Genomic DNA, 21523 nt, shown 5'->3' with positions numbered 1-21523 from the left:
AATGCACTCAGACCATACAAATTGGAAATCACATGGTATGTGTGTAAAATCACTTACATCGCTTTGCAGATCATAGGCCTTCCTTGCATGAATACAATCATTCTGGTCAGGGTGGCACGTCCATTGATGCAGGTATTGGCGGTAGTCAATATCACTGACCAACGTCTGACACTCCTTGGCTGCTACAACTGACATAATATCCGCAGGGATGTGAATTTTGGACTTTATTTTGTGGTAATTTGATTTATACAATCTGTCATTCTGGATCTCGCCTGCATGTTCAAACCACACCAGTTTCGGATCATCTCTCATGCTGGGGACTCCCACGTAGTGACCTCTTTGTTTGACATGGTCAGCTTTGTACTTAAGCTGATGGAAGAGGGGAGAAAAAAGTTAAAATAAAATCAGTATTGATTATATCTACTCATTTTTTAAGCCGTGATCAGCCATGGCTTTGTCAACACCAAGAACAAATGAGACTGTTTTATTAACAGATAGTTGCCAACAGCAGTCTGATTTTCAATACATGACAAAATTAGGAGACAAACAGCAATGTTACTTTGTGTAGTCCTTCCACTTCAAAATGTGTAATTTTCTAGACTAATATGCTATCATTTTTCAGTAGGGTGCATTTTCAAAACAAGACGAAAACCTAGCACGAAAACCTAGCTAGAAAATATCTACTAAGCACTCAGCCTCAGTTTTCCAGCACATTATTGAACATATTATTTAAGACTGTCTGGAGAATTGACCTTTATTTAAGGCATTTACACCACATTTTTGACAAGATGTGCGCTCAGTAGTTAACCAAGAGCTTCAACTCTCACTACACAAAACTTTGAAACCATCTTATAGTTTCTCATAGAGGAAGCCACCATAATGTAATTATGGAAACTGAAATCAGAGCTGCAGATAACAATCATCACATTCATTAATTTTTTAGAAGCTTATAAAATATGAAATTTTACCTCAGGTGACTTTGAAAGGACTGCATCTGGAGAAACTAAAGGTGGAGACAAGAATCTGACCTTTCAATACCGATATCCATGAAAATCATAATCTCAAAAATGTCTGAATTGTCTGGAGGACAGTGAACTTCATCAATCATAAGATGTCCACTGGATGTTATCCCTAACGCAAAGCTTTGCATATCATTCATTGAACTTGCAAGGCCTTTAACATTTGTAAGCTTCTAAGCATTTGCTCTCCTAATGCAATGAGAAAAGTTATTACCTCACTTTGGACTTCATTTGAGTGTTTGGCATGACGGATCTGCACAGTGTCAGGAGGTAAGAGATAACCAGTGGCTTTTTCTTTCTCCCAGCTTTCCTTGTATAAACTCTGTGGAAAACAGAAGAGAGGAGAAAGGAGAAATTCAAAACTACTGGAGTCATAGGCATTATTAAATGTATATAAGGTATATAAAATGCAAATAAAATGAATCCTTTCTCTAGGGTGTTCTTAATACAGCAAGTTTTCTAAATCCCTCAGAAGAGATGTGAGTTGTGGATGTTGTGTTGAGGGACATGGTTTAGTGGGAGCTATTGGTAATAGGCGAACGGTTGGACTGGATGATCTTTTAGGTCTTTTCCAATCTTGGTGATTCTATGATTCTATGATTCTATGATTCTATGAGTAGAAACTGTCATGATCAAGGAGAGAACATGTACCTGATTAAGAATTCTGGCTGCCTCTCGAGCCATATCCAGCTGTGGTGTATCTGTTAGAGTGTAATTTGACTTGACCTCATTCCATGCTTTGTGGTATTTAATCTAGAACAGAAAAAAAAACAATTGTCACATCATCACAGCACATGGAAAACATAAAACCAAGACCTCTATTTTATGCATAAAATAATGTATAAAAACCTGAATTTTCAAGCCTATTAAATGTGATACATTCAGCACACATCTGGATGTGTGGACATATATTTTTAAAGGAAGATACACAAGGAAAAGATTTTATAGAACTTCTCAGAGAATGTGAGAACTTGTTCCACTGCAGCTGGATGGACAGGGAAGTATCCTCAGCAGATGAAGCTGCACCAGTTTGTTTGGTCTACAAGGCTCCACAGCCAGCTGCCAAACTACAGCAAGAAGTACTTGAACCAGGACAGATTTTGCAAGATCAGTTCTCTCTATCCAACATAAGCTTTACATGAATGCAGAATCCTAGCATCTCCTAACCACTGCTGTATACACTGAGCCATGTTCCCAAGGACAGGACGTGACCAAATGCGTGCAACGAGCTTGAAGAGCAGCATGCTATTCAACTCAGCTTTGTCATTACCATCCTTTTACCACTGTTGGAATTGTTTATCTTCGCATGTTCTCTACCAGAAGCAAATTGAAAAAAGAAGCACAAATTCATGAACTGAGAGGGGTCATGTCACTTCATCTTCACATGCCAGCTTCTCAGACTTCAAAGACATATGAAGACTGGCAAGCTGACAGCACACCAATTTTTCTAATGATTGTTGTAGCACAGTAATTAACTGGACAGTTTAAGATTGCACTGACTTCACTAGGAAGGAGTAAGCATTACGGTTGCCACGGTACATGTGGTTACCTATGTTCAATGTTGTCAAATGTCACCAAAAGTATCACTGCCATACACAGACCAAGTTTACAGCCTGACAAGATGCCAGCAAACTTACATCACTAAGAATTTCACCACTTTTCTTCGCTGTGACATAATCAACTCTGTCTGTCACTGGAGTAAATTGAAGTGTTTCAGCTTTTGTACGATACTTTCTCTGTACAACAGAAAAGATGAAAATACAGTCAGATTACAGTGGAATATTTTAGAGCTAACACACCCAATTCTGACCATACAGAGAACAAAACAAAGGTTACATTCTGTGAATACTGTGGAAATACTCCAGTTGTGTTTTTTGTAATAAAAATACATGAAATGCTGGTGTATTTAATCATTAAAAAATACTGAAAGTTACAACTACTCCTGAGGAAATCTTAAATCTTAATGCTGAGAACTCTTAGTTACCTCATTCAATAGGTCTCCGGCATGTTTGACATGATTTATCCCAAGTGAATCATTTGGTAGCCATCCAATTCCTCGTAGCCATTCTAAATCAGATTTGTAAATAGCCTGAGAAAACAAAATAGAGTTTGTGCTGTTAGCCAGAGTTCCCTGTACAATCCAGCAAGATCCATACAGAATGGCATGCACTCCTGCTGGTTAAAAGGAGAACAGTAATTCCGATTTCATCTAAATTCATTAGCACTACATCTAAATTCACAAATTCATTAGCACTACATGTAAATTCAGTACTCTTCAAACTTAGCAGTATGTAACAGTGGCATACACTACGTATTTTAAATAACCAGCAAAGCCAATTCACTGCACTTAGCAAAACATTCCCACTGACTTCAGTTACAGCTGAAGCAGACTAAGACAAGACAACAGAGTAAGAAGTTAAACTAAGTTTACATGTTAACTCACATCACTTTGAAGATCGTAGGCTTTCCTGGCGTGTATCACATCATTCTGATCTGGAAGACAGATCCACTGATGCAAGTAATGACGGTAATCAATATCACTGACCAAAGACTGCCCATGTTTAGCTGACTGGATAGACAGCATATCAACGGGCAGATGGCACTGTGTCTTCCATTTGGCAAAGTGTTTCTTGTATTCTAGTTCACTCTGAACCTTGCCTATGCCAAGGGCAAACTCCATTTTTGTATCTGCTTTTGCATTTGGAACTCCAACGTAATGTCCTTTCTGCTTCTCATGATCCAGTTTGTATTTATACTGGGTAAAGAGCAAAGTTCACCATTAATAACAGTTATGGAATACTTCTTAAAGCATATGGAAAGCTAGATGCCTCTTTCTGCACTTACATCACTAGCAATTTCTCTGGAAGCTTTGGCTGCTTTAATTGGGATTGCGTCTGCTCTCAAATCGTAACTCATCTTCACTTCATCCCAGGCTTCTCTATAGAGTTTCTGAAAAGACAGTACAATGTCACACATAAGCTAGATTCCCTAGCATTTGTCATTAAAGAAACATGCACTACACTGTCATTTCTTTGCTGAAATGTGGTATTTTGGGGGAGCATCACTTCTGCTTCTAGCTATAAATACTGCTTGTTAGGAGACGCACAGTGCCTGTAACACACCACTGTTCCAACCTGTACAGCATAAAGGTGCTTGTAAAAGTTCTGAAAATATTTACAGCCTCTCTTCCATTTAATAAAGCATTGTCTCAGTGGTGCATTATATTAATCATTTCTAAACAGCTGTATGCAAGCATTTGTTTTAAACTATCTAAATACTTCAAGAATGCTCAGTAGAGGGAAGGCAATGTTGTAAGCTGCATATAATGAAAGATTTCAAGAAGATTCATGTGACTTAACCTCCAACTTTTTAAGTAACATCTTAGAAAGTTAAAATTCAGAGTTTACTGTTTTTTTAATGTAGAAAGTAGAACAATAAACATACCTTGCTATAATTATGAGCATTAGACTTGGCTAGGTTGATTTCAGGTGTGTCTGGCATAATATGGATCATAGTCTTGTCCTTTTCCCAGGCTTCTTTGTATTTTGGCTGTCAAAATAATTCATTTTGCATTTAAAATATGGAACAGCACTTGTCAGTAATACAACATTCCATAAATCTCACATAAAATTATCATCTCCAAAAAATAAAATGTCTTGAAAAGCGTAAGGCAACTTAAAATACCACTGATCAATTTTACATTTTAACAGAGAGTTTTCTGTTTAACTGCTTATCACCTCCAAACAACAAAAGATTCAAGAACACTGTAACTTACAATACTGAGCTGTTCAGCATTCACTTTAGCTAGAAGAATGTCTGGAGAATCGACGACACTGGTGTACTTCACGCTGTCAATAGGTGTGCGATACACCTTGTCACTCAGGAGATCCTGGGCATGTTTCACTCTCCGAATACCTGGAGAATCATTAGGCAACCAGCCAATTCCACGGAGCCACTCTAGGTCTGACTTATAAATAGCCTGTGTTGAAAAATGGTCAGAAGAAAAAAAAAATTGTGTTTAAAATGACAGTCGTTATTATTTTAGACTAAAAGCAGGATATGTCTTAGGAAATTGCCAGTCAGCTTATACACACACAAGAGATATTCAGAGCATTAAGTAAGCCTGGGAAGAAGATCTAAGTAAGCTAGTAAATTAAGCAGTATATTCAAAGACAAATGAATATAAATAGCGGAGAAGCAAGTGAATAGAATGGATGTTAAGGACAGTAAGAAGTCTTTCTGTTCTCTCCAAAATATGCATTCCTCTAGGTGCTTCAACAATTTAAGGGTCCAAATAAGAAAATATGTGGCCCCTCGTGAAAGATGGCAAAAATACATTAAGAAAAAAAAAAAAAAAAGAAAAAGGAACTGAGATACTGAGGAGTAGAGCTAATCACACAGGAGTAGAGCTACTAATTCAGCAGATCACCTGACGTGGCAGCAGACAACAACATCGTCTTCAATTGACCAAATTCTTCAACAAGGAACATGAATCTCACCACTGAAGCTCAAGTGAAATAGAGGAAGAGACACTGCTGTCTGATTAAGTTGTAAAACCAAACCACAAAAGCAGCTGTATTTACTCCTTTTGCTTTGAAATCACTAGAATATCTTAGCTGCAATCTCACATAGTGTTCATGACAACAAATAAATTTTCAAGTAGATTCACATAAACAAAAACAATAAAATCACTAGATAAAAAGCAAAAAACACTTGTTATTTAAGAAGTACTCAGAACAGCAGATTCATCATCACCTCCAAATTACATACTCAAAAAGAATGTAACATACAGCAGATACAAATTAAGTCCTGTGAAAGTTTACAGATAATACCAAGAATGAGTAAGATGAGACCATAGGAGAAACTGTTCTAAAGATCAAACGTGTGACTAAGCTAAAATGAAATAATAACATTAGTATACACCAGATCTTCGTGCATACGTACATCACTCTGTAGTTCGTAGGCTTTCTTCGCGTGCACCACATCGTTGTGGTCAGGCAGACACGTCCACTGGTGAAGGTAATGGCGGTAGTCAACATCACTGACAAGTGTCTGGCACTCCTTGGCTGCCTGCAGTGACATCGCATCCACCGGCAGGTGGATGTTGGTCTTGGAGTCGTTGTACGCCTTCCTGTAAATGCGGTCGTTCTGCAGCAGCATGGCTCGTGCAGCCCACGACAGCTTGGGATCCTCCTTGGCGGTTCGGCACCCAATGTAGTGCCCTTTCTGCTTCTCGTGAGCTTCCTTGTACTTGTACTAAGACAAGTAAAAACAACATCAGCAGACACACAACTTCTCGCCTGAACACCACCCACATAAAGGACCTCCCCGGGCAGCCACTCCTGTGACACAGCTCCCTAAGGCACTGCCTCAGCACCGACAAAGCTCCCATCCACACAGACAACATTCTCCAGCACCCAAAACACGTGTCCACAGAGCACCACGGTTTCTCAAAAATACACCTGCCTTCTCTTCCTGCATGGAAGCAATGAAAAACATACTGACATAGACGCCTTGCTTTGCAAGACTGCCCCAAGCACCAGCCTCACTGCACACCCCTATGGAGAAAGCATTTGATAGGGGGGGTTACAGGAACTGCAGGTATTCAGCAGCAGCCACAGCCCTGGCACTGCCAAAATCAGGTTCACCTCCTTTCTTCGTGGTGGAAAACTAGCACTTTGTTACCTGGCACTCCTAGCACTCCAACAAGCTTATCACAACGTATCCTAAGAACGGGCCACTAACTCACAGGCAGCTTCAAGCTGCAGAAAGAGAGAAGCACTCAGGACAGCCCTTAAAATAACAAAGGGACACAAACTCATGCTCTGCTTCTACCTCAGATGCACTTCACTCAGTTGCATCAAGCGGGGCAAAGGAAGACACAACACAGGACAACCACGTTCACAGGAGGCCGTACCTCACTAGCAATGTCTCTGGAAGCCTTGGCGTGTTTGATGGGAATGGCGTCAGCTCTCAGGTCATAGTTCTTCGCTTTGGCCTCATCCCAGGCTGCCTGATAATGTTTCTGCAAAGTAAATTGATCAACCATGTTACATCCAGCCAGGACTCTGACCTTGATGTGGTCATACACGCACATACAACTGGAGAGGATTTACTGGAGACAAAACATCTGCTCTCCTGATTAAATGAATCCACGTCCTCCTGACTTGTCAAGCCTCCTACACCTGCCAGAGACTTCCTTCTTTTCTGGTCTTTTTCTGGACCAGTAAAGAATGTGCCTGTTGGCAGTGAGTCTTAGTTCAGACTGAACAGAAATTGAAGTGTCTCCATGTGTCGCTAAAGACTCATGCCATCTAGGAACTCAAGCACAGAACACAAGGGCTCCTCCTTTAATGTCAAGTTGGCCCTCAAATGTTTGGTTCGTCCACCTGAACTTGATGTCACTAGAGGGGCTCAGTAAATAACATGGTTTTAAATTCTCTGATGACTGTGGAAAAAGAGAAAGTCAATTATATCACAAGTCAGACCACAAGGAATTCTGTAATCAAAGCAAGGGCATGGTTAAAAAAAAAAAAAAAAAAGAGGATACTGAATTGTCTATTGCAGCAACATCTGAAACATTTGAGTTCTAATTCAATCACATCCACTACTTCTGAACAATCTTTAACTTGATGTTCAACACCAAGAACATCTAGGAATGAATGCAGATTCCAGCCAAAAAATTTCCTGCCCCCTTCATGCTGAAGACACAAAACAGGAAACTGCTTTCAGCCTTATAAAATCTCCAGTGCTAGTCCTAGTCCCACAAAAATAGTGGGTGAAGCAACACACAGCTGCAAAATATGTCAGGGGTGATGAGTCTACAGACTACTTCAACAGCTCCACAAAAAATCATTGCCAGTTTTTATCAAAGGGAGAAGTCTTCTGTAATTATGCCCTGAAGTTCTAACTTTGCTCACAAACACAAGCCCATCAGACAAGGCAGCTGACTCCTTGCTCAATAGATTCAGGAACACGTATAGTTTAAGACAAAATGCATCAGTGTTGGCATGTTCCACAGAGGCAATTTCATCATTTTTATATTCACAAAGACTTTGTGAGGACATAACAGCATGGAGTCTAGATCAGCACCCTTGCTGATTCCTTGCTTGACAAATGTCAGGTTCAATAACAACTCATGTGCAGCATTAATTACACTCTGCATAGGGCTGCCTAGATGTAATCTACAGTTTACCATACTAACACAGTGGAAATAGCAGTAGTATGTGCCACTCTTTATGGCAAAAGCTAAAAGAAGGCAGAAGTCAGGTGAAAATCTCTACGAGCAGTTGCACACTCTGAAGTGAACTTTTCACACACATCTCTTTTCACTCTCTTACATTGCTGATGTTCAGAGCGTTGAGTTTTGACTGCAGCATCTCAGGAGTGTCAGAAGGTATGGAAATCTGTGTCTTGTCCTTGTCCCAGGCCTCGCGGTACAGACGCTAAGGGGAAAGGAAGCAAAATGACATTTCACTGTGGCCTGAACAGTGAAAAATACAACACCACTTGTGGGAATTACTTCACAACATCGATTTTAAATTAGCCGTTATCATGTTAGAAACTGAACTCTCCAACACAAGGAAATGTCAACATATGGTGTAAGATAAAGAAAACAAAAGCTTACATTACTGAGTTGCAAAGCATTGATCTTAGCCTGGACAATATCTGGTGAATCAGTGATGCTGGTGAAGTTTATCTGGTCCGGCTGCGTGCGGTACAACTTGTCACTCAGGATTTCCTGGGCTTTCTTGGCTTTGACCACATCCACAGAACCTTCTGTCAGCCAGCCAATACCTCGCAACCACTCCAGGTCTGATTTGTACACATTCTGCAAATAAACCAAGGATTACTGCCATTGCAGAGACAACTCTGAGTACAGAGAGCTTATGTATGTACAAGGCTTTCCCCAAACTTCTTCTCCAAAAGTTTTACACAAAGTACTAATCGCTGAGCCAGCAGCCTACCAAAACCATTAAGTAAAAAACTATCACATCTTTTGTATTGCAACAATATTAAACATCCTTTAAAACAAATCCTACATGCAAAAGAGACATAATCTGCAGGTAAACATTGTTCAGTAGACAAAAACACATCAGTAACACACACTACATGCTGATATGAACTGCCTAATACACTCATGGCTAAGATGTAAATAATGTTGAAATTATCATATACACGAATTACAAAACCATGTGAGGACAGACTGCAAATTCATGAAAAGAGCCTTGAGATAATGCATGAAGAGCGACAAGAAGAGGCTCACGCAACTTTCTGAAAGCTTTCCTACAATTACTCCCACTCACATCACTCTGTAGTTCGTAGGCTTTCTTCGCGTGCACCACATCGTTGTGGTCAGGCAGACACGTCCACTGGTGAAGGTAATGGCGGTAGTCAACATCACTGACAAGTGTCTGGCACTCCTTGGCTGCCTGCAGTGACATCGCATCCACCGGCAGGTGGATGTTGGTCTTGGAGTCGTTGTACGCCTTCCTGTAAATGCGGTCGTTCTGCAGCAGCATGGCTCGTGCAGCCCACGACAGCTTGGGATCCTCCTTGGCGGTTCGGCACCCAATGTAGTGCCCTTTCTGCTTCTCGTGAGCTTCCTTGTACTTGTACTAAGACAAGTAAAAACAACATCAGCAGACACACAACTTCTCGCCTGAACACCACCCACATAAAGGACCTCCCCGGGCAGCCACTCCTGTGACACAGCTCCCTAAGGCACTGCCTCAGCACCGACAAAGCTCCCATCCACACAGACAACATTCTCCAGCACCCAAAACACGTGTCCACAGAGCACCACGGTTTCTCAAAAATACACCTGCCTTCTCTTCCTGCATGGAAGCAATGAAAAACATACTGACAAAGACGCCTTGCTCTGCAAGACTGCCCCAAGCACCAGCCTCACTGCACACCCCTATGGAGAAAGCATTTGATAGGGGGGATTACAGGAACTGCAAGTAGTCAGCAGCAGCCACAGCCCTGGCACTGCCAAAATCAGGTTCACCTCCTTTCTTGGTGGTGGAAAACTAGCACTTTGTTACCTGGCACTCCTAGCACTCCAACAAGCTTATCACACTGTATCCTAAGAATGGACCACTAACTCACAGGCAGCTTCAAGCTGCAGAAAGAGAGAAGCACTCAGGACAGCCCTTAAAATAACAAAGGGACACAAACTCATGCTCTGCTTCTACCTCAGATGCATTTTACTCAGTTCCATCAAGCAGGGCAAAGGAAGACACAACACAAGACAACCACGTTCACAGGAGGCCGTACCTCACTAGCAATGTCTCTGGAAGCCTTGGCGTGTTTGATGGGAATGGCGTCAGCTCTCAGGTCATAGTTCTTTGCTTTGGCCTCATCCCAGGCTGCCTGATAATGTTTCTGCAAAGTAAATTGATCAACCATGTTACATCCAGCCAGGACTCTGTGAAATGGTGGTTTTCTTAATACGTAGTCACTTGAGCTTAATCCTTTGGGTGTTTTTTGTGTCTCTTCTAACAGGCAAGTTGCAATAGTGATCCTTACAAGCGCCCTAGCAGAAACCTCAGAAATCAGATTTCAAAGGAACGAAACTCAAAACATGAGGATACATTATTGAAAACACATCACAAAATCATGTTGAAGTCCACTGCTGAGCACGTCTATGACCTCACCCCATAGCCCTCACATGGGCTGTTACACTGGTAGACTTGTGCACCCTCATGGCCAGTACTGAATTCTGTAAGGCCTTGATGTGGACAAGCATTCTATTCACATACACAGCCAATTGCAGGAGCAGAGTTGCTGGAAACAAAATACCTTTTTTTGACAAAATAAATCCAAATCGTACTGAGCTTTAAAGCCTCCTACACCTGCTAGACTTCTTTACTGGTCTTCTCATAGGCTAACCAAAGAAGTTAATGAGGGCAAAGAGTCTTCGTCCATTTACAAGACTTTGTCCATTTACAGAAACTGAAGCCTCTCCATATGTCCATAAAGACCCATGCTATCCAGAACATCAAGCACAAAAATACCAGGGCTCTGGTTTTAGCATCATTCATGGCCCACAGAAGCTTGATCTGCCCACCTGAACTTGGTGTCATTTGAATGGTTTGATAAACAACGTGCTTTGTAGTTCTCTGATGACTGTGAAGAATCAGAAACTAAAGGTTATAGCAAACCAAACCACAAGGAATTCTTACATTGCTGATGTTCAGAGCATTGAGTTTTGACTGCAGCATCTCAGGAGTGTCAGAAGGTATGGAAATCTGTGTCTTGTCCTTGTCCCAGGCCTCGCGGTACAGATGCTAAGGAGAAAGGAAGCATAATGACATTTTACTGTGGCCTGAACAGTGAAAAAACAAAAACAAAAACAAAAAAAACACCAAACCTCGTGGAAATTATTTAGTAATGTTCATTTCATTCGTTTCAAATTAATCATTATCTTGATAGAAATTGTAGTCTCTAACAAAGACGTGTGAATGAAAAGTAAGCAAACAAAAGCTTACATTACTGAGTTGCAAAGCATTGATCTTAGCCTGGACAATATCTGGTGAATCAGTGATGCTGGTGAAGTTTATCTGGTCCGGCTGCGTGCGGTACAACTTGTCACTCAGGATTTCCTGGGCTTTCTTGGCTTTGACCACATCCACAGAACCTTCTGTCAGCCAGCCAATACCTCGCAACCACTCCAGGTCTGATTTGTACACATTCTGCAAATAAACCAAGGGTTACTGCCATTGCAGAGACAACTCTGAGTACACAGAGCTTATGTATGTACAAGGCTTTCCCCAAACTTCTTCTCCAAAAGTTTTACACAACAAGCAGTCAGCACTGAGATTATAGACAAACAAATCCTTTACAGACACAGCTATGACCTTCCTTCACTTTGTAACAAAATGAACCATCTTTTAAAAATGCAGGATGATCCAAATGAATTTTAAAAACATCATACAGGCACTGACTGCACAGACATGAAACAATCCTTGAGATTTTATCAGCAGTGACAAGAAGAGGCTCACGCAGCTTTCTGAAAGCTTTCCTACAATTACTCCCACTCACGTCACTCTGCAGGTCGTAGGCTTTCTTCGCGTGCACCACATCGTTGTGGTCAGGCAGACACGTCCACTGGTGAAGGTAATGGCGGTAGTCAACATCACTGACAAGTGTCTGGCACTCCTTGGCTGCCTGCAGTGACATCGCATCCACCGGCAGGTGGATGTTGGTCTTGGAGTCGTTGTACGCCTTCCTGTAAATGCGGTCGTTCTGCAGCAGCATGGCTCGTGCAGCCCACGACAGCTTGGGATCCTCCTTGGCGGTTCGGCACCCAATGTAGTGCCCTTTCTGCTTCTCGTGAGCTTCCTTGTACTTGTACTAAGGAATTGTAAAAGGAGGATAATAAGATATTGATCATGTATTGGTCATGAATGATTTTTTTTTAAATGTACTAGATAGATAGATAGTATACTTATTCATAGTTTAGAAACATATGCTTTCTTGTTGCATATTTCTTAATTCACAGTCCCTTACGATTTCCTAATATCTGTTTAGTATCAGGAATTGCAGTGCAATTTTTCTTTTGAAATTGATATCCATTGTCTTTCTGCTTTGAATTCTATGCTGGTAAGCTTTTTCATGAACAGAATATAGCATACTTTTTTTAGTGTCTCATGTAACTTTCCACTGATTCCTATTTCACAAATGAACAACATACGTAAAGGAAGTACATACATCACTCGCAATATCTCTCGATGCCTTTGCACTTCGAATTGGAATTGCATCAGCTCTCATGTCATAACCCTTCTTTTTGGCCTCTTCCCAGGCTTGTATATAATGTTTCTACATAAAAGAAGACAGAAAGCAGCTTCTGAGTATTCATAAGGGTGGAACTTCTACATCTCACATTCTTTCCCAAAATTTTAGTGGAAATGTGTTTTATAAAATCATTACGGTGAAAGAAATGCTTACTTAATTTCCCTCTTTCCATTAAGGTATTATATGTTTAAATATTCTTACATGGCTAACATTCTCTGCGTTGGCCTTGGCTAATAAAATGGTTGGAGTGTCAGGCATGACGTGAATCGACGTTTTGTCTGCATCCCAGGCTTCTGTATATAAACGCTACAGGAGAGAGAAAGAGATTCTTTTAAGCAGCTTAACTATGTAATGATGGCAGGACTGCAAGCTAGATACTGGCATTCACCAAAAATATATCTATTTATGATATAAAAGAAATGAAGTCTTGATGGAGAGCAAGGTATATATACAACCAAACTAATATATTTGTCCAAAGAAAGTATTTTACAAACTTTCACATGGTTCAAGTAGGCTTTAATATCCTGATACAGTAAAGGTTCTCATAGAACTGCTTAAGTAGGAAACTTCATTCTTCCTCCATTTCTTTGGGTAAATTGGAGCAGCAAATTATTGACTTAAGGTTGCTAGGAAAACACTGTGTACTCTTCTTCTTCTGTATTTTTCACCTTATCAACAAGTTCTTTCAACTAGCAACACCAGTTGTTGTAACACACAAACCCACCTTGTTCATTATCTCAGCATTATGCTTGGCTAACATCATAGCCAAAGAATCTGTCACGCTAGTAAATTTGATTTGGTCGGCTGGTTGACGATACTTCCTCTCGCTCAGGATTTCTCCAGCTTTCTTAGCCTTCTCAACATCCAAAGAGCCAATAGGAACCCATCCAATTCCTCTCAGCCATTCCAAGTCGGATTTATAAACAGCCTGAAAATTTTTGAAAGTACATCATATATAATTATTTTAATGTTGTACTTGCATATATAAGTAATTATATCTTATACCACACTAGGAATTTTATATATTTCTGCATATTAGCAGCACGTAGTTTTTAAACCAACTTAAATTTTTGAACAAAATATTGAATCTTTAAATAACAAGATGCAAGTTATTGATGATCTCTACATGTGCCAGAGTTAGGAAGAAAGTCTATCTCAGGTTAAAGACAGAGAAAACAGAATTAAATGTAATGATGACAGCGTATTAAATGCTTTGCTATGAAGAACACATGCAAATCAAGTGACTAAGGCACATTTTATACGAAGTATTAGGTATAAAACCCAGAATATTTAATTATGTATTACAAATTCAGCAATTCACTCACATCACTCTGCAGATCATAGGCCTTCTTAGCATGGATAACATCATTCTGGTCCGGCAGGCAGGTCCACCGATGCAGAAGATGCTTGTAATCAATATCACTGACCAGCTCCTGGCATTTCTTGGCCAACACAATTCCCAGCATGTCCACGGGGCTGCTGAAGTGCGTCTTGGTCTTCTCAAAGGCTTTCTTGTACTCCCTGTCACTTTGGATCTTGGCTACGTGCATCGACCACATCATCTTGGGGTCGTCCTCGATGTTGCGCGCTCCAATGTGGTGGCCCAGCTGCTTGCGGTACCCTTCTTTATACTTGTACTGAAATAAAGTATGTTCGTATTTTATATGGTACACTTATCAATTAATAAATGATACACAGAGATTAAGATATTTTTTAACATAATTACTAATATTTTTATGCAACTCAGACCTCCCTACTACTTCATTAACTTTGACATAAGTTGTTTTTTTTTTTTTTTAATACAGCTATCTGTCCTGATTTCACCTGGGAGAGAGGTAATATTCTTCATAGTTAAGCCACAACATTGTAAGACATACACAGTTAATATTTAGTGTCACATCCTAGCTAGTAAGTCTGATATTCTACATTGGTTTGATGTTAAGATTAGAATGTAATAATTAAGTTATTGTTAAGGTTTACCATGGGACACCATGATGAAGACAGTTGGAGGTGGTCTTTACACTGTTTAATTATCAATCTTGGTGGAAAAACAAGTAACATGTAAGTATTATCCTCTGCTCTAGAGATGTTTCCTCATCAGGAAACAGCATATTTTTTAACACTGTTTTTGTGTTCAGACATTTTAAATTTCAGTACAACATTCCAACAGAATTATTTTTTTCCCCAGAAAACGACAAAAATTTATAACTTTTAGCATTAGTTTTCTAACATATATATATATATTCTGGGTAGAAATTTCACAGTTTTTCCTAGTTTGAAACAGAAATGAATTTGGTTAACTACACCATCCTACTTTAGCATCCATGAGCATGCAATAGAACTATTACAGCTGACACAGATTTGCCCTTTGCATTATTTTGCCTATTGATTGCTATTATGTCTTTCTTATGCATAAAAATACAGCCTGTCCATTCCTTCTATGCACTACAGCACGCAGTAGAATTACAGAATTTCAGTATTATCTATTCTACACTCAAGATATTGATATAATAGATATCAAGATATAATAACCAAGGGAACAGTCATTTCAATTCTTTTGCTTTAACAAATCCATAAAGCCATGAGAAAAAAAAAAACCAAAAATGCTTACATCACTGGCAATCTCTCTGGATGCTTTGGCAGCTTGGATAGGAATGGCATCAAAACGCAAGTCATGACCCTTCTTCTTTGATTCCTCCAAAGCCAGTCTGTACATTTTCTGTTAAAAAATAAAAAAAAATAAATAAATGGTTTCAATAATCAGAAAATTTACACACTTCAGTTAAACACACTTGAGTAAAAAAAAAAAAACAAATTATGATCTTTAATGATATTGTTAATGTTCAGATAGCTTGAATATCTCAACACTGCTCTATCTTCTGCAGAAAGAAAAAAAAAACAGATTTGAAAGATTTTCTGATTTCATAGCAGACATTTGGAAAGTAGAAGTCATTCAGGGAAGGGAAAGAAAGAAATACTTTAAAACTTAAATTATTTATTGCCATGCTCCACTATAAAACTGATCACTAGTTCATGGCAGAAAAAATATTTTAGAAGAACATCAGATGCCTAGGAGATAGATTCTAGTAAAAGAACGACTCAGAAGTGAATAACATAGCTGGCCACTTATGAAATCAAACAACTTGACAACAATATAATATAAAGTGAAATTCAGAGGTATATAAATTGAACTTTCTCAGCTCTTCAGATTTACTCACCTGACTGTAGTGTACTTGGTTTTGTTTAGCTAGTACGATTTCTGGTGTGTCAGGCATGACGTGAACTGTGGTCTTATCTTTATTCCACGCTTCCGTGTATAAACGCTAAGAATACAGGAAAAAGATTAATGTTGCACTGCAGTACAAGGTCAATTTTCATTAATTAGCTAAAATATAATACTAGGTAAAATTAAAGGAAAGAGCAAAAATAAATGCCTACACATTTAATCAGAGTTAGATACCAAATTCTCCCCGTAAAGAGAATTTAACTGAGGAAATTCAGTGTAGAAACACAGAATCACAGAAACAGAGTGGCTAAAAGCAGACAGGACCCCCAAAAGTCATCTGTTCCAACTCCCTGCTCAAACAGAGGCATCTAGAGCCTACAGAACAACAAGCTTAATTAAGAATAATGAAGAAAGCAAAGTGTTCTGACTGCTCACTACACAGACCACATAAGAGAAAGAGATTTAAGTGTAATATGTTGAAAATCTCAAGGTAAACCTTTTGTTACATGGCTATTAGTTTTGAGAGAAATACACAGAACACAGTATTTGAAACAAACATTATAACTGAACTTCAGCATTTTTTTCAGCATTATTTGTGATCACATTATTTCTAGTCTTCTGTCTCCAAGGGTTAGCAGGAGAATGCCAATACGTTGCTAAATTGAACCAGGACTCACCTTATTCATCACCTCTGCATTATGCTTAGCTAAGTTCATCTCTACAGAATCAGTAACACTAGTAAACTTGATGGTGTCTGGAGGCTGACGGTAGACTTTATCACTCAAGATCTGTCCTGCTCTCTTGGCTTTTTCAATATCCAAGGAACCAATGGGGACCCAACCAATGCCACGCAACCACTCAAGGTCTGACTTGTAGAAATTCTATCACAAAAACAAACAAAACCCAATAAAAAACAAAGAACAAATACAACCAAATAAGAAATTCTAATAATGTCATTTACACGACACATCTTTTCACAAGCATTTAAGTAAACTTATCATCAACTTTTAATACAAATAAAACTCAAAGCCCAGAAAAAAGCTTCAAAGAAATCACTGCATTTCTTCTAGACACAGAATTCCATCCAGATACAAGTTTCACATCAAGACAAATGATAAATAGCTCAAAAAGGCCAAATCAGACAACTTAATTTAAATATCAAGAAGTTAACATATACTCTTGTAGATCTGAATTTCAGTACACCATAGAACTTTAAAATTGACTTGAAAATTGTGTTCTATCACCTTTGTACTTGATGTTCTCATCCACCTATGTAAAATATCCAATACATTTCTCCCCAAAAATGAAATCAGAGGTACTCACATCACTCTGCAGATCATAGGCCTTCTTAGCATGGATAACATCGTTCTGGTCCGGCAGGCAGGTCCACTGATGCAGATAGTGGCGGTAATCAACATCGCTGACCAGCTCCTGGCATTTCTTGGCCAACACAATTCCCAGCATGTCCACGGGGCTGCTGAAGTGTGTCTTGGTCTTCTCAAAGGCTTTCTTGTACTCCCTGTCACTCTGGATCTTGGCTACGTGCATCGACCACATCATCTTGGGGTCGTCCTCGATGTTGCGCGCTCCAATGTGGTGGCCCAGCTGCTTGCGGTACCCTTCTTTATACTTGTACTGAAATACATATCAAGATATTATATTTATATGTAGAACATAATATCAGTTACCCATGTAAAATGCTTTAATAACAAATTCTCTGAAGTTTTCTGTAACCTACAGCCAACAAATACACATTTGAAGTAATTCTGGGCTTATAACATGGATCCCCAGGTTAAATTTCTGAGATTTGTATTAGAGCAATAAACAGACCTGAATAATTTTTTTTTTAAAAGAAACTCTTCTCTAATGTTATTGAGACATAATCTTGTTTTACACGTATTTCAAAGATTTAAATACACATAAGCACACAAGGCATCTTGTCCATATCTTCTACAATTAGGCCTTTATACATAAGCTATTTCCAAAATGCACTTTTTAGATGAGAGTTAAATTTAACCTTCTCTTACAGAAATAATCCGAACATTGTTATATTGTAGAGATCTGATGTCAAAACACACAAAAAACCCAAAATATTAGTGTCTTACATCACTGGCAATTTGCCTGGATGCTTTGGCAGCCTGAATTGGGATAGCATCACTTCTCAAATCATAGCCTTTCTTTTTTGCTTCTTCCATGGCTTGTTTGTACAGTTTCTAGGTAAAGAATCAAACAACAGGATTAATGTAGCTAAACTCCATATGTCGCATTCTGTGCAAAACAAACTGCTTGTGAGTAGGAAAAAAAAATTGTTAAGATTTATTCTATCCTGGTTTTATCTAACTTCCTTAATTCAAATCTCCAGATCAGTAATTCATATTGAATGAATATCTTTGCTAGCTACACTAATAATTTTTTTCTTTCTAAACTTTGATCGTATAACATACATTACAACTTGATAGCTGAACTATTCCTCCACATACAAGTAGAATAAAGCTTTCTAAAGCCATCTCTTACTGATGTGAATGTTTTTGCCTAAACAAACTGAACACTGGGAACAATAATCATCACAACTGTGAAGGAATTCTTTTTTTTTTTTGCATCTCTAATGTTGGACTGAATTTTGCACTTTTCCAGCAACATATATAATGTTAAAATAAATAAAATAATAAATAAATAAATAAATAATAAAATAAAATAAATAAAATAAAATGGCAGAAAGAACCCCGCAAAATTCACCACAGACATACTTTTCACAGAATTTATTCAAAGCAATGTCCACAGATGGATGGATGGAAGGATGTACGTATGTATGTACTACAAATTACGTTTCAAAAGTCACAATGTTGATTACAGGTATTTGGTGTTACTTAAAGAAATTGATCTATACGAATATCTATATTAAGGTTATAAGAATATTAACACAGAACCTATGGAGATTTAACACACTCACCTCACTGTAATTATGCATATTCTGTTTTGCCAGTGTGATTTCAGGCGTGTCGGGCATGATGTGAATTTGCGTCTTGTCTTTATCCCAGGCCTCAGTATACAAACGCTGCAGGAGAGATGCCATAGGTTAAACAAAGGAAAAAAAGAAGGCAACTCAGAGATCCCATAAAACAGAAGACTGTAGTCCTGGTCTAAAAAATCCTCATTTCTTACATAGTAGTGAGATTTTATGTTCATTTCTCTAAGTGTTTAAATTTCAAGTTAAGCATTCATAATGTAGAAACAACTCTGCTTCAAAGAAAATATTTAGAAAAAGGGTTTTTCAAGGAATGCACATCAGACACACAGATCTAAACTCTACGAACAACATCTCACTCAAAGAGGGAAGGGCTTCATTGACATAAATAGGGTTGAATGAGATTAGGGCATCAGATTCACAAAAATCAGATTCTTATATTGTAAGAACTATGCTGAGTTGTTTAAAATACAGGTATTTCAAAGATTGCTTTGAAACAAATAATTTATTAACTCCTGCATCACTAGACAACTTTGATCAATCATTAGACAAGTAGCTAAAATTTATATCAAAAACTGGATGAAAGATAACATGCTACTAAATACTTACTAGAGCATGTAAAGAGCTTCAAAACTTTAAATTACAATTTAACTTGGTAGCTTGGAAGATACTGCTGTGTATATTAGCAGCTGCTAAAAATAAATTACATTCTTAGTAATCAACAAGTAACTTAGATTTCTAAAGTCTCGCTATGTTGAAAACTCATGCAGCAACCACAGACGTGTATTTCTAGACTTTCATCTCAGAACTGCAGCATTATTTGTGATCACATTATTTCTAGTCTTCTGTCTCCAAGGGTTAGCAGGAGAATGCCAATACGTTGCTAAATTGAACCAGGACTCACCTTATTCATCACCTCTGCATTATGCTTAGCTAAGTTCATCTCTACAGAATCAGTAACACTAGTAAACTTGATGGTGTCTGGAGGCTGACGGTAGACTTTATCACTCAAGATCTGTCCTGCTCTCTTGGCTTTTTCAATATCCAAGGAACCAATGGGGACCCAACCAGTGCCACGCAACCACTCAAGGTCTGACTTGTAGAAATTCTGTTACAAAAAAATACGAAGACAGACATCTTTTTAAATTCCAGTTAAACTTCACATATATCATACAAAAACAATGCTTACTTTCTGTTAGTCATTTTTCTCCTAATTCAGTCCACCGAATAATCTTCGTTAACCACACAGATCTAGATCCCAAACTTACTCCAAGCTATAACTTGCCAACATCATGCAGGAGAATGGCCAAGGAGGAATTAGAGGAACTTAAGACTTGGAAATTCAGCATAAATGTTTCCTTAAAGATAAATTCCTAACAATGAGGAGGTCATTCACAAAGAAAAAGTTGTAATTTAAATCATTTTCCCAAGTGAGAAAAGAGGAGCATTCATCCCTACAGTCATGCAAATTAAAGAAAAATTGTAAAGCTATGTAACTTAACATGGAGTTAGTCTGCAAAAAATGGCACTAAGGTTCTCCATTATGATAGTACAAAGAGAATTCCCTTCCATTCTGCTAAGAGATTGGCTGAACTAAAACCTCATAGTACTCAGCCTTCCATATTAATATTCACTACTAAGAGTCCTCTGACCTTGCCCTTGGAACAAGTACAGAGAAACAAAATGAGAAACAATACTGTGTGAGAGAGACAGTTCAAAAAGCTCCTACCTTATGCATGCACCAGCCCGTACCTTTTGTGTGTTAAGCACAAGAAGTTACATACAATTTTGAAGTTGATCAGTAAGTACTCACATCACTCTGCAGATCATAGGCCTTCTTAGCATGGATAACATCATTCTGGTCTGGCAGGCAGGTCCACTGATGCAGATAGTGGCGGTAATCAACATCGCTGACCAGCTCCTGGCATTTCTTGGCCAACACAATTCCCAGCATGTCCACGGGGCTGCTGAAGTGTGTCTTGGTCTTCTCAAAGGCTTTCTTGTACTCCCTGTCACTCTGGATCTTGGCTACGTGCATCGACCACATCATCTTGGGGTCGTCCTCGATGTTGCGCGCTCCAATGTGGTGGCCCAGCTGCTTGCGGTACCCTTCTTTATACTTGTACTACAGGCAAAAAAAAATGTTAATTAAGTTTATTTTAACTTTCTTGACATATTAAGATCAGTCCATACAGAACAACCTCCAGAAAACTCAGTGTGTGAAACCACAGCACTGTTAAATTCATCAGATAGGTCACTGATAAACTATAGTGTGCAAAGCAAACAAAGAACTGACCAAATAATTTCTGCCCTTTCGGATTATTATATTTTCCAAAGCCTAATTTTAAATATTAAAAGATTCACCTCAGTATGTGAGGATATAACAAGTCTGAAATTACGGTATTAATAAAACACATAAAAAGTTCAGAAAATCTACCTGTCCACATAAACAGTCAGTAAATTAAGCTCTAATTTACTTCAGAAAAAGTAAAAAACTACTTTTACATTGAAATC

General features: G+C 38.7%; 1 protein-coding gene across 13 annotated transcripts in view; it reads right to left on the bottom strand.

The window, feature by feature from the left end:
* Nucleotides 1-21523, bottom strand: part of NEB (nebulin) — a 128280-nt gene that overhangs the window by 53337 nt on the left and 53420 nt on the right. For all 13 annotated transcript variants that reach the window (XM_048954057.1, XM_048954044.1, XM_048954046.1 and 10 more), the window contains exons 56-85: nt 20823-21134; nt 19914-20117; nt 18995-19099; nt 18150-18257; nt 17368-17679; nt 16722-16925; nt 16037-16141; nt 15430-15537; nt 14144-14455; nt 13543-13746; nt 13020-13124; nt 12735-12842; nt 12066-12377; nt 11513-11716; nt 11207-11311; nt 10299-10406; nt 9326-9637; nt 8647-8850; nt 8360-8464; nt 6937-7044; nt 5964-6275; nt 4795-4998; nt 4464-4568; nt 3864-3968; nt 3463-3774; nt 3004-3108; nt 2657-2755; nt 1671-1772; nt 1234-1341; nt 58-369 (exon numbers count right to left, since the gene is read on the bottom strand). In XM_048954057.1, coding sequence (XP_048810014.1) covers nt 58-369; nt 1234-1341; nt 1671-1772; nt 2657-2755; nt 3004-3108; nt 3463-3774; nt 3864-3968; nt 4464-4568; nt 4795-4998; nt 5964-6275; nt 6937-7044; nt 8360-8464; nt 8647-8850; nt 9326-9637; nt 10299-10406; nt 11207-11311; nt 11513-11716; nt 12066-12377; nt 12735-12842; nt 13020-13124; nt 13543-13746; nt 14144-14455; nt 15430-15537; nt 16037-16141; nt 16722-16925; nt 17368-17679; nt 18150-18257; nt 18995-19099; nt 19914-20117; nt 20823-21134 — 5409 coding nt within the window. The remainder of the gene's footprint in view (nt 1-57; nt 370-1233; nt 1342-1670; nt 1773-2656; nt 2756-3003; nt 3109-3462; nt 3775-3863; nt 3969-4463; nt 4569-4794; nt 4999-5963; nt 6276-6936; nt 7045-8359; nt 8465-8646; nt 8851-9325; nt 9638-10298; nt 10407-11206; nt 11312-11512; nt 11717-12065; nt 12378-12734; nt 12843-13019; nt 13125-13542; nt 13747-14143; nt 14456-15429; nt 15538-16036; nt 16142-16721; nt 16926-17367; nt 17680-18149; nt 18258-18994; nt 19100-19913; nt 20118-20822; nt 21135-21523) is intronic.

Source organism: Lagopus muta, chromosome 8, assembly GCF_023343835.1.
Source record: "Lagopus muta isolate bLagMut1 chromosome 8, bLagMut1 primary, whole genome shotgun sequence".
NCBI classification, from domain to species: Eukaryota; Metazoa; Chordata; class Aves; order Galliformes; family Phasianidae; genus Lagopus; species Lagopus muta.
This window is presented reverse-complemented; position numbering and strand designations above follow the sequence as displayed.